Consider the following 24,749-nt stretch of genomic DNA (forward strand, 5'->3'; position numbering starts at 1 on the left):
GGCATTGAGCACTGAATGGATGTAGGTACTGTGTCACCGGGCTATTACGCCCACAGGAAATGAAAATCAGACAATTTAAAGTTGCTCCCTTTTTACGGCTCTCATAATTTCCTCTCTGTGGGCTGTTTGGGGGAAATGTTCATTTGTCCAGAAGAACACTTGTGAAGTGATATTTTGTGGTTGGACCTGCTAATGTACAATATCATTCCAGTATGATTGATAGGGTTGAGGTGGGGACTTTTTAATTTTAATTTTAATTTTAATTTTAATTTTAATTTTAATTTTAATTTTAATTTTAATTTTAATTTTAATTTTAATTTTAATTTTAATTTTAATTTATTTTAGAATTCATGTTTCCATTTATCACAGCAAGTCTTCCAGGTCCTGAATCAGCAAAACAGCACCAAACCATCACACTACCACCACCATATTTTACTGTTGCTATGTTTAATTTTAATTTTAATTTTAATTTTAATTTTAATTTTAATTTTAATTTTAATTTTAATTTTAATTTTAATTTTAATTTTAATTTTAATTTTAATTTTAATTTTAATTAAATATTTAATTTTTTAATTAAAGCCTGTCTAATATGATACAATGAAAAGAGGTAATCCTCACCTTCCGTGTGGAAGTGGTAAGTTTTGGGCTTCTTTGTCCTTCTTCCCCACTCCGTTTTAAACGTTTCTTGAGTTTAGAATACAGTAAGTAAATTGGAGGCTAGTTAGCTCACTAGCTTGCTTATACTTAAAAGCCATAACCATCTCTGCATTGATCCCATAGCCTGCTCATTTGAGTTGCACAATGGGATGTAAACAAAGAATAATAGGAATGTAAATGTGATTGTAGGGGTGTTATTTCATATATGCAGGGCTCTAATAATGGTAAAAATTGTATTTAGAGAGTCTTAGAGAATTTAATTTAATTTAATTTAATTTAATTTAATTTAATTTAATTTAATTTAATTTAATTTTTATCCTTTCCAGCCATGGAATTTTATTTAGCTTTATTTATGTCTTATTTTCTTATATTTTGTCTACAATATTTGGTATGAGTGCAAATGTGACTATAGGGGTGTTATTTCATGCCGAGAGTTCTCTAATAATGTTAAATAACTCATTTAGGAGGTCTCAAACAGGTTTTTGGTGCTCTAACAATGAAAATTCAATTCAATTTGTGAATATTTAATCCTTTTGATTTAACAATTTATTGCAGTCCACAAAAAATATTAAAGAAATTAAAAAAACGTACACAATAACTGCACTTGGGCTCAAATATATGGTGATTTGATGTGAATATCTTCAGAAATGAAGATTTATTGTGACTTGGTAAAAAACAATTCATTCCTCCATGCCAGTAGGTGGCGTAGTCATTACACAGACGTCGTGACAAAGTGAAAGAATACGTGAATAATAGGACGCTTTTTTGCTAACAACCACAAGGCAAATGTACGAACGAGTTGCATACTTTACACAACAATTACACAAATATTTAAGTGGTTTAATGAGGTAATCTTACTAAATCCTGATGGTTTATAGTTATTCGTATAAGTAGTTCGAGAGTATTATCGAGGCCATTATCCAAGGCGGTAACTTAGCTACGTGCTAGCGGGGCAGCTAGCTCCAACGGGCTAACGACACTAAGGAGGACCGCATTGAAGAACCGTTAAGTCAGGTAAGTGAACGCGAATACTAATAAGTGCTGTTTGCTGAATCGGGTACATAAAAGTAACCGTGGATTCCCATTCATTCTAGTGGGGGGTTCCGTGAACGGTTAACTGACGCGGTTTACCCGCAAAGGCTCAATTTTGACTCTCGCCTGTGAGGGAAATGACACCAGACTCAGCTCGCGTTAAATGTATGTATTATTTGGTTCGAAGTGGTGCTGTTTTAGGTCAACTTGATTGTTATTATTGTGTTTACACTTGACTTGGTTCGGTCAGGCTAACCACAATTATCACGTTAAACTTTTCACATAGTAGAAACAAATATATGTCATCTTGTATAGCTGATTGTAACTCACGTATTGTTATAAATATGAGGAACGACCGGTCAGTATTGACTTTCTTACAGTATATTCGTATTTTACTGTGCAAAATTAATTCATTCATTCATTTTCTATTGCTTATCCTCACTTGAGGGGTGCTGGAGCCTATCCCAGCTGTCTTCAGGCGAGAGGCGGGGGTTACACACTGGACTGGTGGCCAGCCAATCACAGGGCACATATAGACAAACAACCATTCACACTCACATTCATACCTATGGACAATTTGGAGTGGCTAATTAACCTAGCATGTTTTTTGGAATGTGGGAGGAAACCGTAGATGCCAGAGGGTGGAATCAAACTCGAGTCTCTAGCTGTGTGCCCTGTGCGCTAACCATTAGGTCGCCGTGCAGCCGCATAGTAGTGTCGGCCTATGAAAATGGCAAAAATGCTACAATGCTAACATGCTAATGTTAACATGTTAACACCTACCATGATTCGCCCCCTTTGCGAAATTAGTATTTTAGTATTAGTATTTTAGTATCAATATAAAATAGTATTAGTATTTGTATTGTTTATACACCTTTTGAGTATTAAGTTGCAGTGTGATGAATCGAGTGCTGTTAGCAAAGTGTTTGCTCTCAGTAAGACATTCAGACTCACATTCATACCTATGGACAATTTGGAGTGGCCAATTAACCTAGCATGTTTTTTGGAATGTGGGAGGAAACCGGAGTACCCGGAAAAAACCCACGCATCCACTGCGCGCTAACCACTCGACCGCTGTGCAAAATGCATATTCCAGCAATTTTTCTACTGATCATAAGTTATTGATCAAGGCTGTATGTGACTCATAAATCCTGGATTTATTGATTTGAATGTAATGTTAGCACACATATGCTAACTCACAAGACTACTGAATGAAAGTATTTAGCGTTTAATAAAATAACACATTTGTTATTATCCGGATGCACGGCGGTCGAGTGGTTAGCGCGCAGACCTAACAGCGAGGAGACCCGAGTTCAATCCCACCATTGCTGTGTGGAGGTTAATTAATTATCTCTGTGTTTCAATAATTAATAATCTCTGTGCTAGGTTAATTAGCGACTCCAAATTATCCATAGGTATGAATGTGAGTGTGAATGGTTGTTTGTCTATATGCGCCCTGTGATTGGCTGGAGCATTTTGATCCATTTTCATGGGTAGACACTTGATGAACACTATCATGGTAGGTGTTAACATTAGCATGTTAGCATTGTAGCATTTTTGCCATTTTCATAGGCAGACACAATTATGCGGCTGCACGGCGACCTAGTGGTTAGCGCACAGGCCACACAGCTAGGAGACTCGAGTGTGATTCCACTCTCTGGCATCTCCGGTTTCCTCCCACGTTCCAAAAACATGCTAGGTTAATTAGCGACTCCCAAATTGTCCATAGGTATGAATGTGAGTGTGAATGGTTGTTTGTGTATATGTGCCCTGTGATTGGCTGGCCACCAGTCCAGGGTGTACTACGCCTCTCGCCCGAAGACATCTGGGATAGGCTCCAGCACCCTTGGAACCTGTTGGAAGAATTGTACATAAAGTTATTCTATTTTTACTATATTCTTATGACCTATTTTTGCTATATTCTTATGACCTATTTTCTTATGACCTACATGTGCTTCATATCACTCACATAGCAAAGTAAGATTAATGCTGTGTCCTTGCACATGTGGTGTATCTCATGATTGGAGAAAACAAAACCAGGGCTCGACAATAACGATGTACCGATGGCCCGGGGCAAGTTAAAACAAGTAAATCTAATCAGTGATATTCCCGTCGGGCAAGTGCACTTTAGCATGCCGTACTGCCAAGAGTTTTTTTTTTAAAGCGGTTCTTGTTGGGTGTTGGTAAAACACGGACTTCGTAATTCCGGTGGTAATTTGCAAACCAATCCTTGCAAATCTTGAAATGGACCAATCAGAATCGTTTATTTAGACCGCGGTCCGTAATCCACAATCCGCGTTTTACCCACACCCGTTCTTGTTCGCGATCAACCAATCAGCGATGGTTTGACTAGGAAAACATCCATCATGGCGTCCCTGCCAACATCGTCTAATTCTTCAACAACTTCTGAAGGAAAACAGCAAAAAGTGATGAACCAGTGCCTCTTAAACAAATATTTTATTAGCGGCAGCCAATCAAATGATGGCACAGGTGAGTGAATCACGTTGCTGTGACAGTTTGAAGTGGTCACAATGAAACACCACCGATTTAGATCCAATTCCAAGTGCTGATTTTGCACAAGGTACAAAATGTAGCGCTTCCATTTCTCTGTGTATTTTTCTCACCTTTGCTTCACAAATTATTGTTTGACCATTGAGCATTTTTTCTGGATTAAAAACACTTTACTAGTACACAAATGTGTCAAATGTTTCATTGCGGTGCACAACTTCTAAATATCACTGCTTACTACGACTACAATGTGTAAGGTAGCATGGCTTGCCATGTTAACATACATCTCCACAATTTTTCAGACATTCTTCCAAATACAATGCATCAGTACTATTATCTGATGAATTATCAGCATATATTGATATATGATATCATTATGGCAGTCTTTTCATTTTACATGGGGCAAGTTCGGGCAAGTAGTTCTCACCTTAAGGATTCCCCATGGGCAAGTCATTTTTGTTTTTAACGTAGAGCCCTGAAAACGTTCTCTCATTAGATAGTTTTTATCATATCCTTGTGGAGAGCTTGTGACCCTGAATGTGTGTGTGTGTGTGAGTATGTCCAGAAGATAACATGCTAAAGAAATTCCTACACACTGTGAATAACATATTGTTTCAACTTGTTTAGTTAAACCCCCCTTCCCTTAGAAGTTGAAATCTCATTGTAACTAGGGCATCCCTAACTAAATAAAAGGGCAGGAGAAATGGGGACTGGTCAGAGTTGGTAGGAGGATTGTAACTGTGCAGTCTCCATCACTCTCCTTGCAAGTAAAAAGAAGCTCGCCTCTCTGTGTCTTCCTTTGTACAGGCAGTGTTTGGGGTTTAAACCTGACAGAAAATAACACATCTTTCACCAATTGTGTTTGCGGCAGCGGTGGATTGGCGGTTTTGGAGAAGTCATGGAGATGGGGGATCAATTGGAGATGAGGATGTCACCATTCCAAGAGCCGGTTGTAAAGAGGGAAAGGATAGAATACGGTAAGTGTGTGTTTGATGTTAGTTTTGCTAATTACCCATTATATATATATATTCATAACTGATTTAGCTGTTTTCATAGAAAATATGCCGGAGTCGGGTCCCTCCACGAGCGGATTTCCTTACAAAAGGGCACACTTGGAATATGGCTTATCGAAACGAGTCGAAGTGTCTTTGGTCAGGCTTCCTGAATATAAGATCAGTGCTCTTCGACCGCCGACGCCGTCACAGTTCTACAGTGAAGATGAATCGCTCAGCAGCTCCGATTCGGATTATCAGGACCGACACGATGACTCCAGTGATTCTGATATTTCGTCTTCTAAGAGACCGAAAACGACCAACAATCTTGGTAAGTCCTTCATTTTCCCGGCTAATTTTCCTTCATATTTCTATTTCTATACGCGAATCCCTCGTTTATCACGGTTAATTATTTCAATACCCAACAGTGATATGTGAATTTCCACTAAGTAGGATTCCTTAATTATAAATTAATTGAATATTTTTGGTGTTTGAGCATAGAAAGATTGTCTATACTGTATTTGTATTTTTTTTAACGTCATTAGAGCCCTTTAGACATGAAATAACACCCCTATAGTCACCTTTACACTCGTATTACCCATTATAGAAAGTAGTTTGACCAGTGGTGGGGGGGGTCCAAGAAGGTCATTCTCAAGGGGTCTCAAACTCAATTTACTTGGGGGCCACTGGAGCTCGGGTCTGGGTGAGATTGGGCCGCATCAGGTTTTCAAAAAAACAAAACAAAAACAAAAAACGCATTTATTATTATTATTATTAACAAAAAAATAAATAAAAAAAACTTCGCGTTGGTTCCAATTTTCTACAATAAAAGCTCTGATAAAACATTCCACTGTTCTCAAATATCTTACTTTTTATTTTTCTACACAAAAAAGATGAAAAATGAATAAACAAATCAAGAATAATAAAAAATCAATCAGTAATAAATAAATAAATATAATAATAATAATAATAAATGTGCAGCCGCATTTCATTCATTCATTCATTCATTTATTTTCTACATTATGTCAAATCCCAGGCTGCACGGGAGTCGAGTGGTTAGCGCGCAGACCTCACAGCGAGGAGACCCGAGTTCAATTCCACCCTCGGCCATCTCTGTGTGGAGTTTGCATGTTCTCCCCGTGCATGCATGGGTTTTCTCCGGGTACTCCGGTTTCCTCCCACATTCCAAAAACATGCTAGGTTAATTAGCGAAATCCAAATTGTCCATATGTATGAATGTGAGTGTGAATGGTTGTTTGTCTATATGTGCCCTGTGATTGGCTGGCGATCAGTCCAAGGTGTACACTGCCACTTGCCTGAAGACAGCTGGGATAGGCTCCAGCACCCTCCGGCGACCCTCGTGAGGAAAAGCGGTAGAAAATGAATGAATGAATAACAGTAACACATTATAATACAGAAGTTATATAAAGCACCTATAACGGAATCCCTCGTTTATCGCAGTTCATTGGTTAGATGTGATAAATGAATTTCCGCAAACAAGAATTCCTGATTGATAAATAGAATAGAGCCTATTTACAACTTTCTTAATTCGTTTTTTTAAGTTATTAGAGCCCTATGGACATGAAGTAACACCCCTATAGTCGCATTTACACTGGTATTACCCAATACAGTTGGCCTAAAAAGAGTAACTAAGCCATAAATAAGACTTCTGCTTGGTATAAATGTGGAGAGTAATTGCCAGACAGGAAGTGACATCAGACTCCAGCACCCGCCGCAACCCTCGTGAGGAAAAAGCGGTGCAAATAAGTTTGCCTTTTCAGCGTGTTTAGTTCTGTTGCGGACGGTGTTGTGATGCATTTAAGGTACAAATGTTCCTTTTCCTCACAAAGACAGCATTTCATTATGTCAAATCCCACCATATTTTGTATTTATTAATAACCCCCCCCCCCTCCCCCTTCCCACCCACGACCCCCTTGTCTATTTTCACAGAACACACTCCCATCATTGATTCATCAGTGTTTGCGTACGCTCCACACGAGACCATTAAGGTCCGTCCTGATCTGCCTGAGGAAGAGATCAAAGTAGACATGGTTGTTCTGGCCAGGAAGAAGAACTTAAGATGGCAACGAGGGAAAGTTGTGGAGATCGTCACCAAGGGTAGGAAGAAAAGACACTTTGGAATCATTTAAAACGACTTTTGATTTGATGAACTTTTTGGGTGTTTGCAGAAGACGGACGAGTGAAGTACAAGGTGATGTTTGAAGAGAAAGGGAAGAGTCTGGTGTCGGGACACCACATGGCTTTCGACGACATGCCAAGGCTGGAGCAGCTCTACGTCGGCGCCCGCGTGGTGGTCAAGAGCCAAGATGACGCCAACCTGTTCAGAGCCGGTATCCTGGCAGAGCTCCCCTGCAGAAAGAACCGCCTCAGGTGTGCCAGAAAGTGTCAGAAAGTGTCGGAAAATGTCTTCGGGAGAAGGAAGTAAAGGGTGCATTTATGTTCCAAATCCTTTACAATAAAAAAAAAAACCCTTCAGACTGGCTGGAAGTCCACATAACAGAAACTACCACATCGCCAGAGACCTAAGAAGACTGATCATTTATTAACAGTATTTATTTATATTTTCATATATTTAAAAATTAACATGGCCTATGATTTAAGCACTGTATAATTGTAATTTTGTTTTTTAAAGTCATACTAACATTTAATTCAATTTGCAGGTTTTTGGTGTTCCTGGACAGCCACAAGCCTATCTACATCGGCTTAACGTTATTTCACCTGGTGTGCAGACCATGTAAGTTTGAGGTCCCCCCCCCCCATGTATTTTAAATCCCTGATTATATTCACATAATTATAGCAGCAAAATTGATGAAATTTCATTCTCTTGCATGTAAAACACCAATGAAAAAGTGTTACATTTTTCAAACTGTACAATGTGTTATTTGTTCATTTATTTATTAGGGACAATGTTATGGGTTGCACGGTGGTCGAGTGGTTAGCATGCAGGTCTCACAGCTAGAAGACCCGAGTTCAATTCCTCCCACATTCCAAAAACACGTCTATTATAGAAAACAACATGTTTATGTCTATTAGTTTATTTAGCCACGTTTATGCTTGCAAAAAAAAAACACTTAACTCATCACACAGTAACTTAACACTCCAAAGGTGTACCTAAAAATATACAAAGAAGTACCAATATGAGTTTTGAAGTTTCCCATTCGGCATTGTGTCTGAGCAAAGCAGTTCATTGGAGGACATGCGGCATAGAAAGTGGTTAGTGCGCAGGCCACACAGCTAGGAGACCTGAGTTCAATTCCACCCTTGGTGTGGAGTTTGCATGTTCTCCCCGTGCATGCGTGGGTTTTCTCTGGGTACTCCAGTTTCCATAAACATGTCAATGTCTATTAGTTTATTTAGCCATGTTTATGCTTGCAAAAAAAACACTTTAACTCATCACACAGTAACTTAACACTCTAAAGGTGTACCTAAAAATATATTAAGAAGTACCAATATGAGTTTTGAAGTTTCCCATTCTGCATTGTGTCTGAGCAATGCAGTTCATTGGAGGACGTGCGGCATAGAAAGTGGATGGTGCGCAGGCCACACAGCTAGGAGACCCGAGTTCAATTCCACCCTCGGCCATCTCTGTGTGGAGTTTGCATGTTCTCCCCGTGCATGCGTGGGTTTTCTGCGGGTACTCCAGTTTCCATAAACAACATGTCTATGTCTATTAGTTTATTTAACCATGTTTATGCTTGCAAAAAAAAACACTTAACTCATCACACAGTAACTTAACACTCAAAAGTGTGTACCTAAAAATATACAAAGAAGTACCAATATGAGTTTTGAAGTTTCCCATTCGGCATTGTGTCTGAGCAAAGCAGTTCATTGGAGGACATGCGGCATAGATAGTGGTTAGTGCGCAGGCCACACAGCTAGGAGACCCGAGTTCAATTCCACCCAAGGCCATCTCTGTGTGGAGTTTGCATGTTCTCTCTGTGCATGCGTGGGTTTTCTCCGGGTATTCCGGTTTCTGAGGGTGGAATTGAACTCGAGTCTCCTAGCTGTGAGGCCTGGGTGCTAACCACTCAACCACCGTGTAACCCGTTTGTTTGCTGTCTAACAAAGTCAAAGTCAACAAAGGATGAGACCCAACCCGTTTTTTTTTTTTTCATGTCTCCCATCAGTACCAGATCCCGTAGACGACATTCAAGACGACGCTCACCAGCGTTTTATGCAGCAGTACTTAAGAGATTGGCCGTACCCCCATTTAACCCAGTACAAACCCGGCCAGATTGCCTCGGTGGAGTTCAACGGAGATCATCACAAGTGCAAAGTGGAGATGGTGGACTCTAGCCTGATTATGGTGTTTTTTGAGGTTAGTGTTGCCTTTCTATACTGACTTTTTTTTTTTTTTTTTGCTATCCGTATTGTTTTGGATGACACGTGTTGTCATGCTGTCGTTTCCTCAGTTCGATAAGCACAAAGAGTGGATTCACCGCGGCTCCATACGACTAGCGCATATGCCAAGATTTTTGGAACTAAGGAGAAGAGAAGCAGACGCAGGTGAACACTAAATGAGAAGCCCCCATGAGCAAGCCTTTAAACCCCCCCCCTCTCTCTCTCTCTCCCCTTTTATCCATTCATTCTTGGTATACTTTTATATTACTAGCTTTCTTTTCCAGTGAATTGTACAAATGTGCTAGAATATCGGGTTTTTAAAGTGTGAGGCGGGTCCCCCCCCCCCCCCCCACCCACCCACACAGGACTTGACTTCAGGGGCAGCCTGAGAAAAACCGAAGAACCGAAGAAGACATTTTTCAAGCCTAACTTAACTTGTCATGTTTAAAAGCAAAATTGGTAGATTTTTAGTTGCTACTATGAGAGAATAAACAGTAAATCCTACAAGATGTACTCCAGAAAATCCATTTTTTAGGGAGTATACAATACTTCTTGCTAGATGAATGAATGGGCGGGTTTCTGTCATTTCAAATCAAATTGTAATGGTTTTATTTCATTAGAACATGCATCAGATTAGAATTGAATGCATCACATAATCAGTTCACAGTTCCACATGTTGTCCAAAAGGAGTAGGAAGAAGCAAAGCTTATTAAATCCTACCCCTCCATCTGGTACTTTTACAATCAGTAACTGTTACATTTGTTCACTTCCTGCTTTCCTAATATAGTTTAAGTTGGTTTTTTGTTTGTTTTTGTTTTTTGTTTTATTTTTTAACATTTTAAAAATTTTTACATTTTATTTTTAATTTTGTTTTATTTTTTAACATTTTTAAAAATTTTAAATTTTATTTTTAATTTTGTTTTTATTTTTTATGACAATTTTTATTTTTTATTTGTTTTAATTTGTACTCCGGTTTCCTCCCACATTCCAAAAACATTCTATGTTAATTGGTAATGGTAATGGTTTTATTTCATTTGAACATTTGAACATGTCCTAAAAGAGTAGGAAGAAGCAGAGCTTATTAAATCCTACCCCTCCATTTGGTACTTTTACAATCAGTAACTGTTACATTTGTTCACTTCCTGCTTTCCTAATATAGTTCAAGTTGTTTTTTTGTTTTATTTTTTAACATTTTTAAAAATTAAAAATTTTTAAATTTTATTTTTAATTTTATTTTTATTTTTTAAGACTATTTTTATTTTTTATTTGTACTCCGGTTACCTCCCACATTGCAAAAACATTCTATGTTAATTGGTAATGGTAATGGTTTTATTTGAGTTAGTCATCATTCTGAATGTGTTTTGTGAACAAAAAAAACACACACACATCATAATAAAAATGATTTGGAAGGTTTCAACAATCTGTCCATAGTGTCCCAAATCTAAAAACTACCATCCATCCATTCACTATTTGGCTGTACCGTACACTAACCGGGACATATTTTTCATCACAAACCGAATCCTATGAAACTTTTTATTATTGCACACACACTGATATATCGATAATGTTTCACACAACATGGCTGAAGCCAAATGTTACATGTAGTACATGTTACTTGTTACTTCCGTGTATAATTTGATTAAACTACAGTATATTTCCTGCAAGAATGTAAACAGGTTATGTCCAATCCACGGTAACTATTATGAGGGTAGCATCATTGCAACAATAAACAAGATTAGTGTATCTTCATTGAATGTAAGTGTGTGGATTTTATTTAAAAACTTGTTTGTTTGTTTTTTAAACAAAACACATGGCAGCAGATCAAGGCATAAATGTATGTCTAAATTATTTTGTTTGTCCCTTTTCAAGGGCATTGTATGTATCTGGTTCATATATCATTAATGTTATACATTATTTGCAAAGTAAAATAAATGTTTTTTTTCCAGTTTTTTTTTTCTTTTAGGTGCTTAAGGTGGACTATGAATTACCAGATGAGCGTAACATTTTAATGTTATGAGGAAAATCTTGTTTTTATTTTACTTGGGATTTTTCAGTAAACAGCAAAATTCATGGTTCCATTGATCACAGCAAGTCTACCAGTTCCTGAAGCAAAGCAAAACAGCCCCAGACCATCACACTACCACCACCATATTTGACTGTTGGCATTATGTTTTGGGAATTTTTGGTAAATAGCTGAATTCATGGTTCCTTTTATCACAGCAAGTCTTCCAGGTCCTGAAGCAAAGCAAAACAGCCCCAGACCATCACACTACTACCACCATATTTGACTGTTGGCATTATGTCCTGGGATTCTTTTGGTAAACAGCGGAATTCAAGGTCCCATTTAGCACAGCAAGTCTTCTAGGTCCTGAAGCAGCAAAACAGCCCCAGACCATCACACTACCACCACCATATTTGACTGTTGGCATCATGTTCTGGGATTTTTTTTGTAAACAGTGGAATTTAAGGTTCCATTCATCACAGCAAGTCTTCCAGGTCCTGAAGCAGAAAAACAGCCACAGACCATCACACCACCACCACCATATTTGACTGTTGGAATGATGTTCCAGGAATTTTTGGTAAATAGCTGAATTAATGGTTCCATTTATCACAGCGAGTCTTCCAGGTCCTGAAGCAGCAAAACAGCCCCAGGCCATCACACTACCACCACCATATTTGACTATTGGCATTATGTTCTGGGATTCTTTTGGTAAATAGCAGAATTCATAGTTCCATTTATCACAGCGAGTCTTCCAGGTCCTGAAGCAAAGCAAAACAGCCCCAGACCATCACACTACCACCACCATATTTTACTGTTGCTATGATGTTCTGGGAATTTTTGGTAAATAGCTGAATTCATGGTTCCATTTATCACAGCAAGTCTTCCAGGTCCTGAAGCAGCAAAACACTCCAGGTCATTACACTACCACCACCATATTGTACTGTTGTTATATTTTTTTTAATGTGGCGTTACTTTTATGATGTAATGAGAGACACACTTTCCAAAAAGTTAAACTTTTCTCTATTCAGACCACAGAATATTTTCCCAGAGTCTTTGGGATAATCAATAGGTTTTTTTAGGCTTAATGTTTTTTTTTGGTTCAGCAGTGGTTTTGGTCTGGGAACTCTTGGCAAGTGAGGCCTGCAGTTCTTTGGATGTTGTTGCGGGGTCTTTTGTGACCTCTTGGATGAGTCCTTGCCACATTCTGAGTCATTTGGTTCACCACTGTTCCATGTTTTGGCCATTTGTGGATAAAAGCTCTCACTGTGGTTGGCTGGAGTCCCAAAATATTAGAAATGGCTTTAGAACCTTTTCCAGACTGGTTTAAATTACTGTCTTTCTAGGGGGGTACCGACCAATGTCAGGTCTAAACTACTATTATACTTGTACAAATAACCTGAGGGATGAGTGGAACAAAGGCAGAATAAGACAACGCGTAAATTGTCTTTAACGGATGGCGCGCCAGAGAGAGGGTTGGATCACGAGCTGGTGTCCAGCTCGCATGCAAGCGTCTCACACCGTCTCTCTAGCGCCTGTCCTTTTTATTAAACAAAAAGGTAGGGAGAGTGCTTGTCCTTCAAGGTCAGGATGGGAGTCATTCTTGTGGTGAGCTCACACATTCCAGTACCTTTCCATATCAGCAGGCAGTTACACAAACACACACATTCTTCAACCAGTACTTTTTCACCTAAGCAGGCAATTAGCGGCAGCATATTTCCTACAACCAATAACTCTATATGCTTGTGAGCCCATGCATTTCCTCCAAGACTGCTCTCAAGATAGAAGCAGTAGAATAAACACAAGAGCACAACAGTTATAAAAGTTTTTTTTTAGGATGATTTGAATGCAGATTGCCATTCACCGGAGAAAAAGGACTCATTTGGAGGAGTTTTGACGGACTTTGTAATTTGTGACAACCTTCACGCGCCACGATGACGTCATGAATCCCACAAACACAGACCCCGAATTTCGACACAGCCATTTATGACGGATTGTTCAGCCATTGTTCACCTGAACACACCGCCGACGACTCATACCTAATTGGGTATACCGCACTCTGTGGATGACACGTGAAGGCAGCTTGGGTAATTTGCATATCAGAAGAAGCCGTTGTACGTTGTTGTTCCGTCGAACGAACACAGGTGGCAGCAGTGAGCATCGCCTTTTCAGTTGGAAGGATTCGAGGAAGAAGACCTACACTTTCAGGACACTGTTTTGTTTTGGGGTTTTTTTTCACAAAGGGTGAGATTTTGTACCTTTTTTCTAACCAAATTGAAAGCTTAAAAAATGGTTGTACTTTTAACGTTTAAATTTTACGCACCAGCTATGATTTTCGGACTGGATGTGGGACATCGTAGGTTACAGGCACGTTTTAAATGGTGGGAAAACGTATTGTTCTATACGATATAAAAATACATTTATCCATATCAGCAGTGACAGCCATTTTGTTTTTTGGTTATACGAACCTAAGCGTTAGCCTTTTGAACGTATCGGTGTGATATGATACTGTCTAAATATCTTAAAAAACGACGTAGACGGTGTGTAAACAAAGCTGACGAGAGATAATGAACACATCAGTGTTATTCAATGACCAATTCAGCTGGGCTAGACAGCCATGACAAATAATACACAATACATGTAGTTTACTAACGGTATGGTAATGGTAATGGTTTTATTTCATTTGAACATGCATCAGATTACAATTGAATGCATCCCATAATAGTTCACAGTTCCACATGTCCAAAAGGAGTAGGAAGAAGCAAAGTTTATTAAATCCTACCCTTCCATCTGGTACTTTTACAATCAGTAACTGTTACATTTGTTTACTTCCTGCTTTCCTAATATGGTTTAAGTTGTTTTTTTTTTAATTTTTAAACTTTTAAATTTTATTATATTATATATATTTTATTATATATTATTTTATTTTTTTTTTTACTTTTTATTTATTTTTACTCTGGTTTCCTCCCACATTCTAAGAACATGCTATGTTAATTGGTACTGGTTTAATTTCATTTGAACATGCATCAGATTACAATTGAATGCATCCCATAATCAGTTCACAGTTCCACATGTCCAAAAGGAGTAGGAAGAAGCAAAGCTTATTAAATCCTACCCCTCCATCTGGTACTTTTACAATCACTAACTGTTACATTTGTTCACTTCCTGCTTTCGTAATGTAGTTTAAGTAGTTTTTTGTTTGTTTTTGTTTTTTGTTTTATTTTTTAACATTTAAAAAAAATAAAAATAAAAAAAAATTTATTTTAATTTTATTTTGTTTTTTTTAATTTTTAAATTTTAAATGTTTTAAATGTTTTTTTACATTTTGATTTATTTTTATTTGTACTCCGGTTTCCTCGCACATTCTAAGAACATGCTATGTTAATTGGTAATGGTAATGGTATGGTTTTCCATCTGGTACTTTTACAATCAGTAACTGTTACATTTGTCCACTTCCTGCTTTCCAAATATAGTTTAAGGTTTTTTTTTGTTTGTTTGTTTGTTTGTTTTTTTTGTCCCATACCGAATTACGAGGTGATATGACCATACAACCATATGATTTCAGGAGTGAATGCTCACTCGTAAATTGTACTAATTCCTTTTTAATTTCATAAAAAAGATGTCTGATATATTTGAACCCTATGTGTTACAGTTATCATGGAAGGGGATGAGATGGAAATGACCAAAGAAGAGCTCCAGAGTTGGATTTCAGAGCGAGTCCAAAACATTGGCGTGATTTCACCCGAGGTGCTGGAGAAATGTAGTCTTTTAAGGAGTCTGTTGGACAGGAGGAAAAAACTAGCTGAAAGTCTGCTGAAACTCTGCAAGTGAGTGACTCTGTATTTACTTTTTGCACAGTTTGAGGAGTTGAAAATGGAGGAAGCAATTTAGTGTATATGTTTGTATTATGTGTATGCTTCCTGTACACACACGTACTAAGCTACACATTTTGGGCCGGTGCCGATACCGATTTTTTCCCATCAAACTTAGCCGATAGCTGATTTTGCTTAGGCCGATATTTGTGGCCGATACTGCTTTCACTCCTTCAATTTACATAAAAAAATGACAATGATAACAAATTTTTAAACAAATATTTATTGAAATGTAAACACTAAACACAGTAGGATTCAGCTTTCTTAAACACACATTCAAACGACATTATGAACTTTAAAAGGAATAAATATTCAACCAGGGCTGCACGGCGGTCGAGTGGTTAGTGCGCAGACCTCACAGCTAGGAGACCAGGGTTCAATTCCACCCTCGGCCATCTCTGTGTGGAGTTTGCATGTTCTCCCCGTGCATGCGTGGGTTTTTCTCCGGGTACTCCGGTTTCCTCCCACATTCCAAAAACATGTCTATTATAGAAAACAATATGTCTATGTCTATTAGTTTATTTAGCCATTTTTATGCTTGCAAAAAAACACTAAACTCATCACACAGTAACTTAACACTCCAAAGTATAAATAAAAATAAAATAAATAAATGAATAAAATTAAAAAAATAGAACAAAAAAAAACAACTTAAATTATATTACGAAAGTTATATTATATTATAAGTTTAATTATATTATATATTTTTTGTTCACAAAACACATTCAGAATGATGACTAACTCAAATAAAACCATTACCATTACCAATTAACATAGAATGTTTTTGGAATGTGGGAGGAAACCTGAGTACAAATAAAAACAAATACAAAATAAAAATAGTCGTAAAAAATAAAAATAAAATTTAAAATAAAATTTAAAAAAAATTATTTTTAAAAATGTTAACAAATAAAACAAAAAAACAACTTAAACTATATTGGGAAAGCAGGAAGTGAACAAATGTAACAGTTACTGATTGTAAAAGTACCAGATGGAGGGGTAGGATTTAATAAGCTTTGCTTCTTCCTACTCCTTTTGGACATGTGGAACTGTGAACTGATTATGGGATGCATTCAATTGTAATCTGATGCATGTTCAAATGAAATTAAACCATTACCATTACCAAAGGTAATGTCACGTGAAGTATTAAAGCTGCATATGAAAATAATATCAGACTACTCAGTTATGTGACGTTGTCTTGCAGGTCTGTCGCTGAGTGTGAAGTCATTGTGAAGGAGCAGTACGCTTTACTGGGGTGGGAATACAAAGATACATACACATCAGATTCTGATGACGATAATGTCTACGGTAAATGAGTAGATGAAGTTGATGTGCATGAATTGAAGTAAAAAAAAGTCGTTTTTTTCTCGTTGAACATTTACATGCGTACCTTTTCCCCATTGCAGAAATCGGTTCTTCCCCGTGTGATTCTGAGACGCCCATCCCTCGTCGCCCATCATGGTGCAACATTTCATTAAATGACAACGAGACCTCTGTACCAACACAATCTGTGGCGGACTTGACCAGACGCAAAGTACAGACTTTGCCTCAACAAAGTCCTGGCGGTCACCGCAGTAAGCAAGACTGCTTAAGCCCCTTTTCGTCCGATTTGGGACATTATTCTACGGAGTCATCCTCAAGCAAGAGAAGACGTCTCATGAAGGAAACGCCAACTGACAACACAGTGGAGTCAAATATCTCCTCACCTGAAACCAGCCAAGCAGAGAAAAACTTTGTGAGCAAGACAAACAAACACAGAAAAACAGAGAAAAAAGACGCTGAAAGTGACACTTCGAAGATGAAGAAAGCAGAAAATGACCCAGTAAGAATGAACAGCCAAGTAAGCGAACAAGACGCATACTGCATGGCAGAAAATGGCACAGCAAGCAAGACAACGGAGAAAAGAAAACAAGCAGAAAATGACACAAGCATGAAAAAGGAAAAAAGACACCCAGAAAATGACACGGCAAGCAAGGCGAAAGAAACAAAAATAGTGCCAAGCAACACCGTCGACAAGGAAAAAAGAAAACTAGCAGAAACTGACACGACAAGAAAACGAAGGAAAGAAGCAAACGAACCAGCTGAGAATGATACAGCAAGCAAAACCGCAGAAAGAGGACAACTGGCAGAAAATGAGCCACAGGGAAAAATAAATCCAGCAGAAAATGACATCAGCAAGATGAACAAGAAAAGAAAACAAACAGAAAGTGACCCAGGCAAAATGAAACGAGCGGAAAATAACACAAGCAACGCAAAGGAAGTAAAAAATCTATCAGAAAATGGCACAGCAAGCAATAAAATGGCGAAAAGAAAACCAGCAGAAAATGACACAAGCATGAAAAAGGAAAAAAGACACCCAGAAAATGACACGGCAAGCAAGGCAAAAGAAACAAAAATAGTGCCAAGCAACACCGTCGACAAGGAAAAAAGACAACCGGCAGAAACTGACACAACAAGCACGGCGAAGGAAACAAGAAAACAAGCAGAAAATGACACAAGCATGAAAAAAGAAAAACGACACCCAGAAAATGACACGGCAAGCAAGCCGAAAGAAACAAAAATAGTGCCAAGCAACACCGTCGACAAGGGAAAAAGACAACCGGCAGAAACTGACACAGCAAGCACGGCGAAGGAAACAAGAAAACAAGCAGAAAATGACACGGCAAGCAAGGCAAAAGAAACAAAAATAGTGCCAAGCAACACCGTCGACAAGGGAAAAAGACAACCGGCAGAAACTGACACAGCAAGCACGGCCAAGGAAACAAGAAAACAAGCAGAAAATGACACGGCAAGCAAGGCAAAAGAAACAAAAATAGTGCCAAGCAACACCGTCGACAAGGGAAAAAGACAACCGGCAGAAACTGACACAGCAAGCAAGGCGAAAGAAACAAGAAAGCGAAGGAAGGACGCAAACAAACCAGCTGAGAATGACACAGCAAGGAAGACAAAGGAAACGAGAACTCCAGGACCAAAGGACGCCGATAGTAAAACAAAGGAAACAAGAAAATCAGCAGAAAATGACACAGCAAGCAAGATAATGGAAAGAAGACTTGCAGCACAAAATGGTAAGGTCTAACACCTAAGTGTCTACTTATGGTCATTATTTTTATGTTATATTATGCTAATAGTAGCATGCTAACACCTAGCAAAATAGTGTCTACCTAGCAATGCTAACACCTAACCTACCACGATAGCGCTATGCAAATGATAGCATGCTAATAGCTAGCATGATAGCAATAAATGTTCATATGTGTCTCCCTGTGAAGATGGCTGAAAATGATATTATGCTAATAGTAGCATGCTAACACCTAGCAAAATAGTGTCTACATAGCAATGCTAACACCTAACCTACCACGATAGCGCTATGCAAATGATAGCATGCTAATAGCTAGCATGATAGTATTAAATGTTCATATGTGTCTCCCTGTGAAGATGGCTGAAAATGATATTATGCTAATAGTAGCATGCTAACACCTAGCAAAATAGTGTCTACATAGCAATGCTAACACCTAACCTACCACGATAGCGCTATGCAAATGATAGCATGCTAATAGCTAGCATGATAGTATTAAATGTTCATATGTGTCTCCCTGTGAAGATGGCTGAAAATGATATTATGCTATTAGTAGCATGCTAACACCTAGCAAAATAGTGTCTACCCTAGCAATGCTAACACCTAACCTACCACGATAGCGCTAACTGTCTGCTTAAGTTCATATTCAGGAAAAATACACAAAAATCTTAATATTTAGCATGCTACCAATGCTCATAATAGCGAGCATAATAGCATAATAGTGTCTACATAAGAAAATGGCTTAAAAAAAGCGATGACCAATGTTTATGCAATGGTTCAGAAGCAAGATAATGGAAAGAAGACTTGCAGCACAAAACGGTAAGGTCATGCAAACTCCCAGTACATTTTATTGGTATAGTTTGTGTTGAGAATTATTGGCATCCCATAATAATGACTACCGTAAAAATTGAAACGGCCCCTGTGGCACACTAAGGGTTTTTTTTATTATTTTTTTTTTAGTACAAGGTGATATGACCATACAATGACATAATGTGTACCATAGTAACTGTCAATGTTAATAAATAACTTACAATAAAATATTATCAAGTAATCAAACAAAACAACAAAAAATAAATAAAGAGATATTAAAAACCTAGGAACACTAAATAGCTCCTACAACAAGAATTATGTCACTTAGTGTACCGCCCTGCGTAGTTCAGTCGTTGTTTCCAGTCGGACTTTTTTGAAAGACGGACATATCAGACGAGCAGTAGCAAGGCGGACAGTCACTCTTTTTTTACGGAAACAAAGTAAAATAAAAAAGAGTATATATAGCAAGATTGGATATTGTGTTGCATTGTATTTTCATATTTTCAAGCCTTTCATTATTTGTGATGTTGTTTTAATTAGCTTGTTCTCGTATAAAAATGTATTAGCAACGTGTCATGTTAAATTCGTCCAGCAGATGTCGCCAGAGCTACGTCTTAACTACAATTACGTCTGTTAGTGACAAACATACTAAGTAAACAGTTGCACTTTTTTGCACTTGTAGTCGAAGCGGCGGTGGCCATATCATCCCTCAACCAGTCTTCAAAGATGTCATCCAAGATCCCCATCAAGGTGCTCGACATGGAGATCACAGAGAAGATGAAGGTTTTGGCCAAGAAGAGCAGTTTGTGCTGGCAACGTGGGAAAGTGAGGAGAATTATCAAAATGGGTAAGAAGGAGCGGCTAATCAGCTAAACCCAAGTAACAACATATTCAATTAAATTACACGTCTTTTTATTTTGATTAAGTGAACTATTTTGGAGCCTATCCCAGCTGTCTTCGGGGGCGAGAGAGGCGGGGTACACCCTGGACTGGTGGCCAGCCAATCACAGGGCACATATAGTCAAACAACCATTCACACTCACATTCATACCTATGGACAATTTGGAGTCGCTAATTAACCTAGCATGTTTTTTTGGAATGTGGGAGGAAACCGGAGTACCCGAAAAAAAAAACCCACGCATGCACGGGGAGAACATGCAAACTCCACACAGAAATGGCCGAGGGTGGAATTGAACCCTGAGCTCCTAGCTGTGAGTTCTGCGCTAACCACTCGTGCACCGTGCAGCACAAGGTTACATTGTAGGGAAATTTTAACGCACGTGCGTGCACCAACACATGCAAGATAATAATTTCTTTATTCATTTCTTTTGGTACGTTCCATGTTTATATAGCCATGGAACATAATATTATAACAGCACTCGATTCATCATACTGCAACTTAATACTCAAAAGGTGTGTAAACAATACAATTACTAATACTAATTTATACTGATACTAAAATACTTATACTAAAATACTAATTTCGCAAGGGGGCGGTACAGCTAGGAGACCAGGGTTCAATTCCACCCTGGGCCATCTCTGTGTGGAGTTTACATGTTCTCCCCGTGCATACGTGTTTTTTTTTTTCCCGGGTACTCCGGTTTCCTCCCACATTCCAAAAAAACATGCTAGGTTAATTAGCGACTCCAAATTGTCCATAGGTATGAATGTGAGTGTGAATGGTTGTTTGTCTATATGTGCCCTGTGATTGGCTGGCCACCAGTCCGGCGTGTACCCCGCCTCTCGCCCCAAAAGACAGCTGGGATAGGCTCCAGCACCCCCCCCCACGACCCTTGTGAGGATAAGCAGTAGAAAATGAATGAATGTTTATGACCCTTTTAATGCGTTATTAGAGGCCTCTAGACGTGAAATAACACCCCTATAGTCACCTTAACAGTACGTTTACTCAATAAAGTAGGTAAAATAAGACATAAACAAGACTGGTGCCTGTGTGTGTTGCTGTTAATATCGTTCAGTGTTGGTCACGGCCCTTGAATGCATCTTCTGAATGCCTTATACTCGTTTTGTTTTTCCACAGCGGACAATGTGTTCAAATACAAAGTCAAACTGGACCAGAAAGGCAAATGCATCGTCTCCGCGCACCACCTGGCCATGGACGGCACCCCCACGATGGACTACTTGTATATCGGCGCTCGAGTGGTGGTCGGGGGCAAGGATGAAGTTCACTTTCGGCCTGGCATTCTGGCAGAACTCCCCAGCAAAAAGAACCATCACAGGTTAGTTTTGGTACACGTTGTGTTCGAATCATTATCACTCAACACAATGTGTGTTTTTCGTTTCTTTTTAGATTTCTTGTGTTTGTTGACGATCAGGTGCCGATCTACGTCGGCTTATGTCATCTTCACCTGGTGTGCACACCTTGTAAGTTACTTTGTTTGCCAGACTGGAACACGTTTGCAGCAATACACACTTATTTCGTATTTTCTCTTACGATGTCTAAGACATTGCAGCTTAAACAAACAGCTTAGAATGCTACTATACCTATGCTAGCAATGCTAACATGCTAACACCAAAGTGTCTACTTACGGTCATTATTTTTATGTTATGTTATGCTAATAGTAGCATGCTAGCACCTAGCAAAATAGTGTCTACCTAGCAATGCTAACATGCTAACACCTAAGTGTCTACTTACGGTCATTATTTTTATGTTACATTATGCTAATAGTAGCATGCTAACACCTAGCAAAATAGTGTCTACCCTAGCAATGCTAACATGCTAACACCAAAGTGTCTACTTACGGTCATTATTTTTATGTTATGCTAATAGTAGCATGCTAACACCTAGCAAAATAGTGTCTACCCTAGCAATGCTAACATGCTAACACCTAAGTGTCTACTTACGGTCATTATTTTTATGTTATGTTATGCTAATAGTAGCATGCTAACACCTAGCAAAATAGTGTCTACCTAGCAATGCTAACATGCTAACACCTAAGTGTCTACTTACGGTCATTATTTTTATGTTACGTTATGCTAATAGTAGCATACTAACACCTAGCAAAATAGTGTCTACCCTAGAAATGCTAACATGCTAACACCTAAGTGTCTACTTACGGTCATTATTTTTATGTTATATTATGCTAATAGTACCATGCTAACACTTAGCAAAATAGTGCCTACCCTAGCAATGCTAACATGCTAACACCTAAGTGTCTACTTACGGTCATTATTTTTATGTTACATTATGCTAATAGTAGCATGCTAACACCTAGCAAAATAGTTTCTACCCTAGCAATGCTAACATGCTAACACCTAAGTGTCTACTTACGGTCATTATTTTTATGTTACATTATGCTAATAGTAGCATGCTAACACCTAGCAAAATAGTGTCTACATAGCAGTGCTAACATGCTAACACCTAAGTGTTTACTTACGGTCATTATTTTTATGTTACATTATGCTAATAGTAGCATGCTAACACCTAGCAAAATAGTGTCTACCTAGCAATGCTAACACCTAACCTACCACGATAGCGCTATGCAAATGATATCATGCTAATAGCTAGCATGATAGTATTAAATGTTTATATGTGTCTCCCTGTGAAAATGGCTAAAAATGATATTATGCTAATAGTAGCATGTTACCACCTAGCAAAATAGTGTCTACCTAGCAATGCTAACATGCTAACACCTACCACGATCGCGCTAAGTGTCTACTTACGGTCATTATTATTATATTATGTTATGCTAATAGTAGCATGCTAACACCTAGCAAAATAGTGTCTATCCTAGCGATGCTAACACCTAGTATGGCAGTGTCAAGTGTTTATGTACTTGTGTACTTATGGAAAATAACTAAAAATGCAATAGTAGCATGCTACTAGCAACACCTAGCATTGCTTTTATATATGTATAAGTGTATCACTGGTTATATATGTGCCGACCTGTGAAAATAGGTAAAAATGCTACCATGCTAATGTTAGCATGCTAACAGTTTTCCATGACAATTATCATGCATATTCTTATTTTGTTTTTGTGTGACAGCACCTGATCCTTTGGACGATATTGCCGACGCTTCCCACAGGGATTTCATCAGGTTTTATTTAAAGGTCTGGCCTTGCCCCCCCCAGACCCAATACAAGGTTGGACAAAGTTTTCAAGTGGACTTAAATGGAGTCCAGCAGAGCTGTACCGTCCAGCTGATCGACTGCAGCCTGATGCAGGTCGTCTTTGCGGTCAGTATAATCGTATTCATATTTATTTATTAGTATAGACTAATAACAGTCAGCCTGGACCATGTGGTTATTTGTTTGTACATAAAAAAAATTACAATATAGAAATGATCAATATATTGGTTCATGTCGCCATCTTTAGGAAAGCCAACATAAAAGATGGATCTACAGGGGTTCGTTATGCTTGGAACCTATCCGTCGGATGAAGAAGTTTTATGAGATGAAAAGCAGTATAAGATAATAATGGTGGAACGGTAGGAGGGGAATTGCATTTTACTGTGAGTCTTAATAAAATGGTGTACTTCGCTTCGTGTTTTTCAACATTCTACTACAGTATAGTAGTACGTGTAAACCAATTCAAAACAGTGAAGTAACTCCCAACTATTGAGATCTTGAGTTGATGGGAACTACTTTTTCCTCCGCCAACAAAATAGTGTCTACCCTAGCAATGCTAACACCTAACCTACCACGATAGCGCTAAGTATCTGCTTAAGTTCATATTCAGGAAAAATGCTAATAGCTAGCATGATAGTATTAAATGTTCATATGTGTCACCCTGTGAAAATGGCTAAAAATGATATTATGCTAATAGTAGCATGTTAACACCTAGCAAAATAGTGTCTACCCTAGCATTGCTAACCCATAACCTACCACAATAGCGCTATGCAAATGATAACATGCTAATAGCTAGCATGATAGTATTAAATGTTTATATGTGTCTCCCTGTCAAAATGGCTAAAAAATTATATTATGCTAATAGTAGCATGCTAACACCTAGCAAAATAGTGTCTACCCTAGCGATGAGTTTTAAATAAACTGTATTTTTGTATCCTATGACGTGAAAGACACCACAGTGCTCATTCGTGCAGTACTGCATCTGCCCTGCAGGGGGCAACAGCGAGGTATACGAGTAACAATGAAGCAGCAGCAGTAGAAGAAGACGGCTAGCATTTAAACAAAAATAACGCTATTAACAAAAAAAAAATACGAGTGTGTTTACTGTAAGGAAGGAGTAGGAGCTGATTGCCGCAACATTTTAAGACTAAACATCACAACTTCGAGTACCCGGCTGTGGAATGTTACATTAAATGAGTCTGGAGACACGTTCTGGTATGTATTATTCTAAACTGGCCACTAGGTTATCAGTAATGCTAACATTGATGAGAGCACTAGCTTGTCAACTATAATAGGTAATAGGAGTACAAAACGTCAATTGAATTAGTAACGACATTCATCATAAATGTAATTATTATAGAGT

At 38.3% G+C, this 24,749-nt stretch overlaps 2 protein-coding genes across 2 annotated transcripts; both read left to right on the plus strand.

Moving 5' to 3' along the window:
* The first annotated feature begins 1,370 nt into the window (after positions 1–1,370).
* Positions 1,371–9,774, plus strand: LOC131101731 (histone-lysine N-methyltransferase SETDB1-B-like). The gene is made up of 8 exons (XM_058047068.2): positions 1,371–1,671; positions 5,069–5,174; positions 5,254–5,520; positions 7,140–7,307; positions 7,379–7,580; positions 7,871–7,944; positions 9,338–9,528; positions 9,623–9,774. The coding sequence occupies exons 2-8, from the start codon at positions 5,096–5,098 to the stop codon at positions 9,725–9,727; spliced, it is 1,086 nt and encodes a 361-aa protein (XP_057903051.2). The 5' UTR covers positions 1,371–1,671; positions 5,069–5,095; the 3' UTR covers positions 9,728–9,774.
* A 4,021-nt stretch (positions 9,775–13,795) lies between these two features.
* On the plus strand, positions 13,796–23,795 carry setdb1a (SET domain bifurcated histone lysine methyltransferase 1a). The gene is made up of 9 exons (XM_078791905.1): positions 13,796–13,931; positions 15,203–15,377; positions 16,621–16,724; positions 16,823–18,481; positions 19,982–20,146; positions 21,338–21,536; positions 21,608–21,681; positions 23,304–23,494; positions 23,634–23,795. Exons 1-9 carry the CDS (start codon positions 13,895–13,897, stop codon positions 23,730–23,732), a joined length of 2,703 nt encoding a protein of 900 aa, XP_078648031.1. The 5' UTR covers positions 13,796–13,894; the 3' UTR covers positions 23,733–23,795.
* Positions 23,796–24,749: the final 954 nt, after the last annotated feature.

The sequence above is a fragment of the Doryrhamphus excisus genome, linkage group LG7 (genome assembly GCF_037039965.1).
Source record: "Doryrhamphus excisus strain RoL-2023G ecotype Guam linkage group LG7, RoL_Dexc_Guam_v1.1, whole genome shotgun sequence".
NCBI lineage: Eukaryota > Metazoa > Chordata > Actinopteri > Syngnathiformes > Syngnathidae > Doryrhamphus > Doryrhamphus excisus.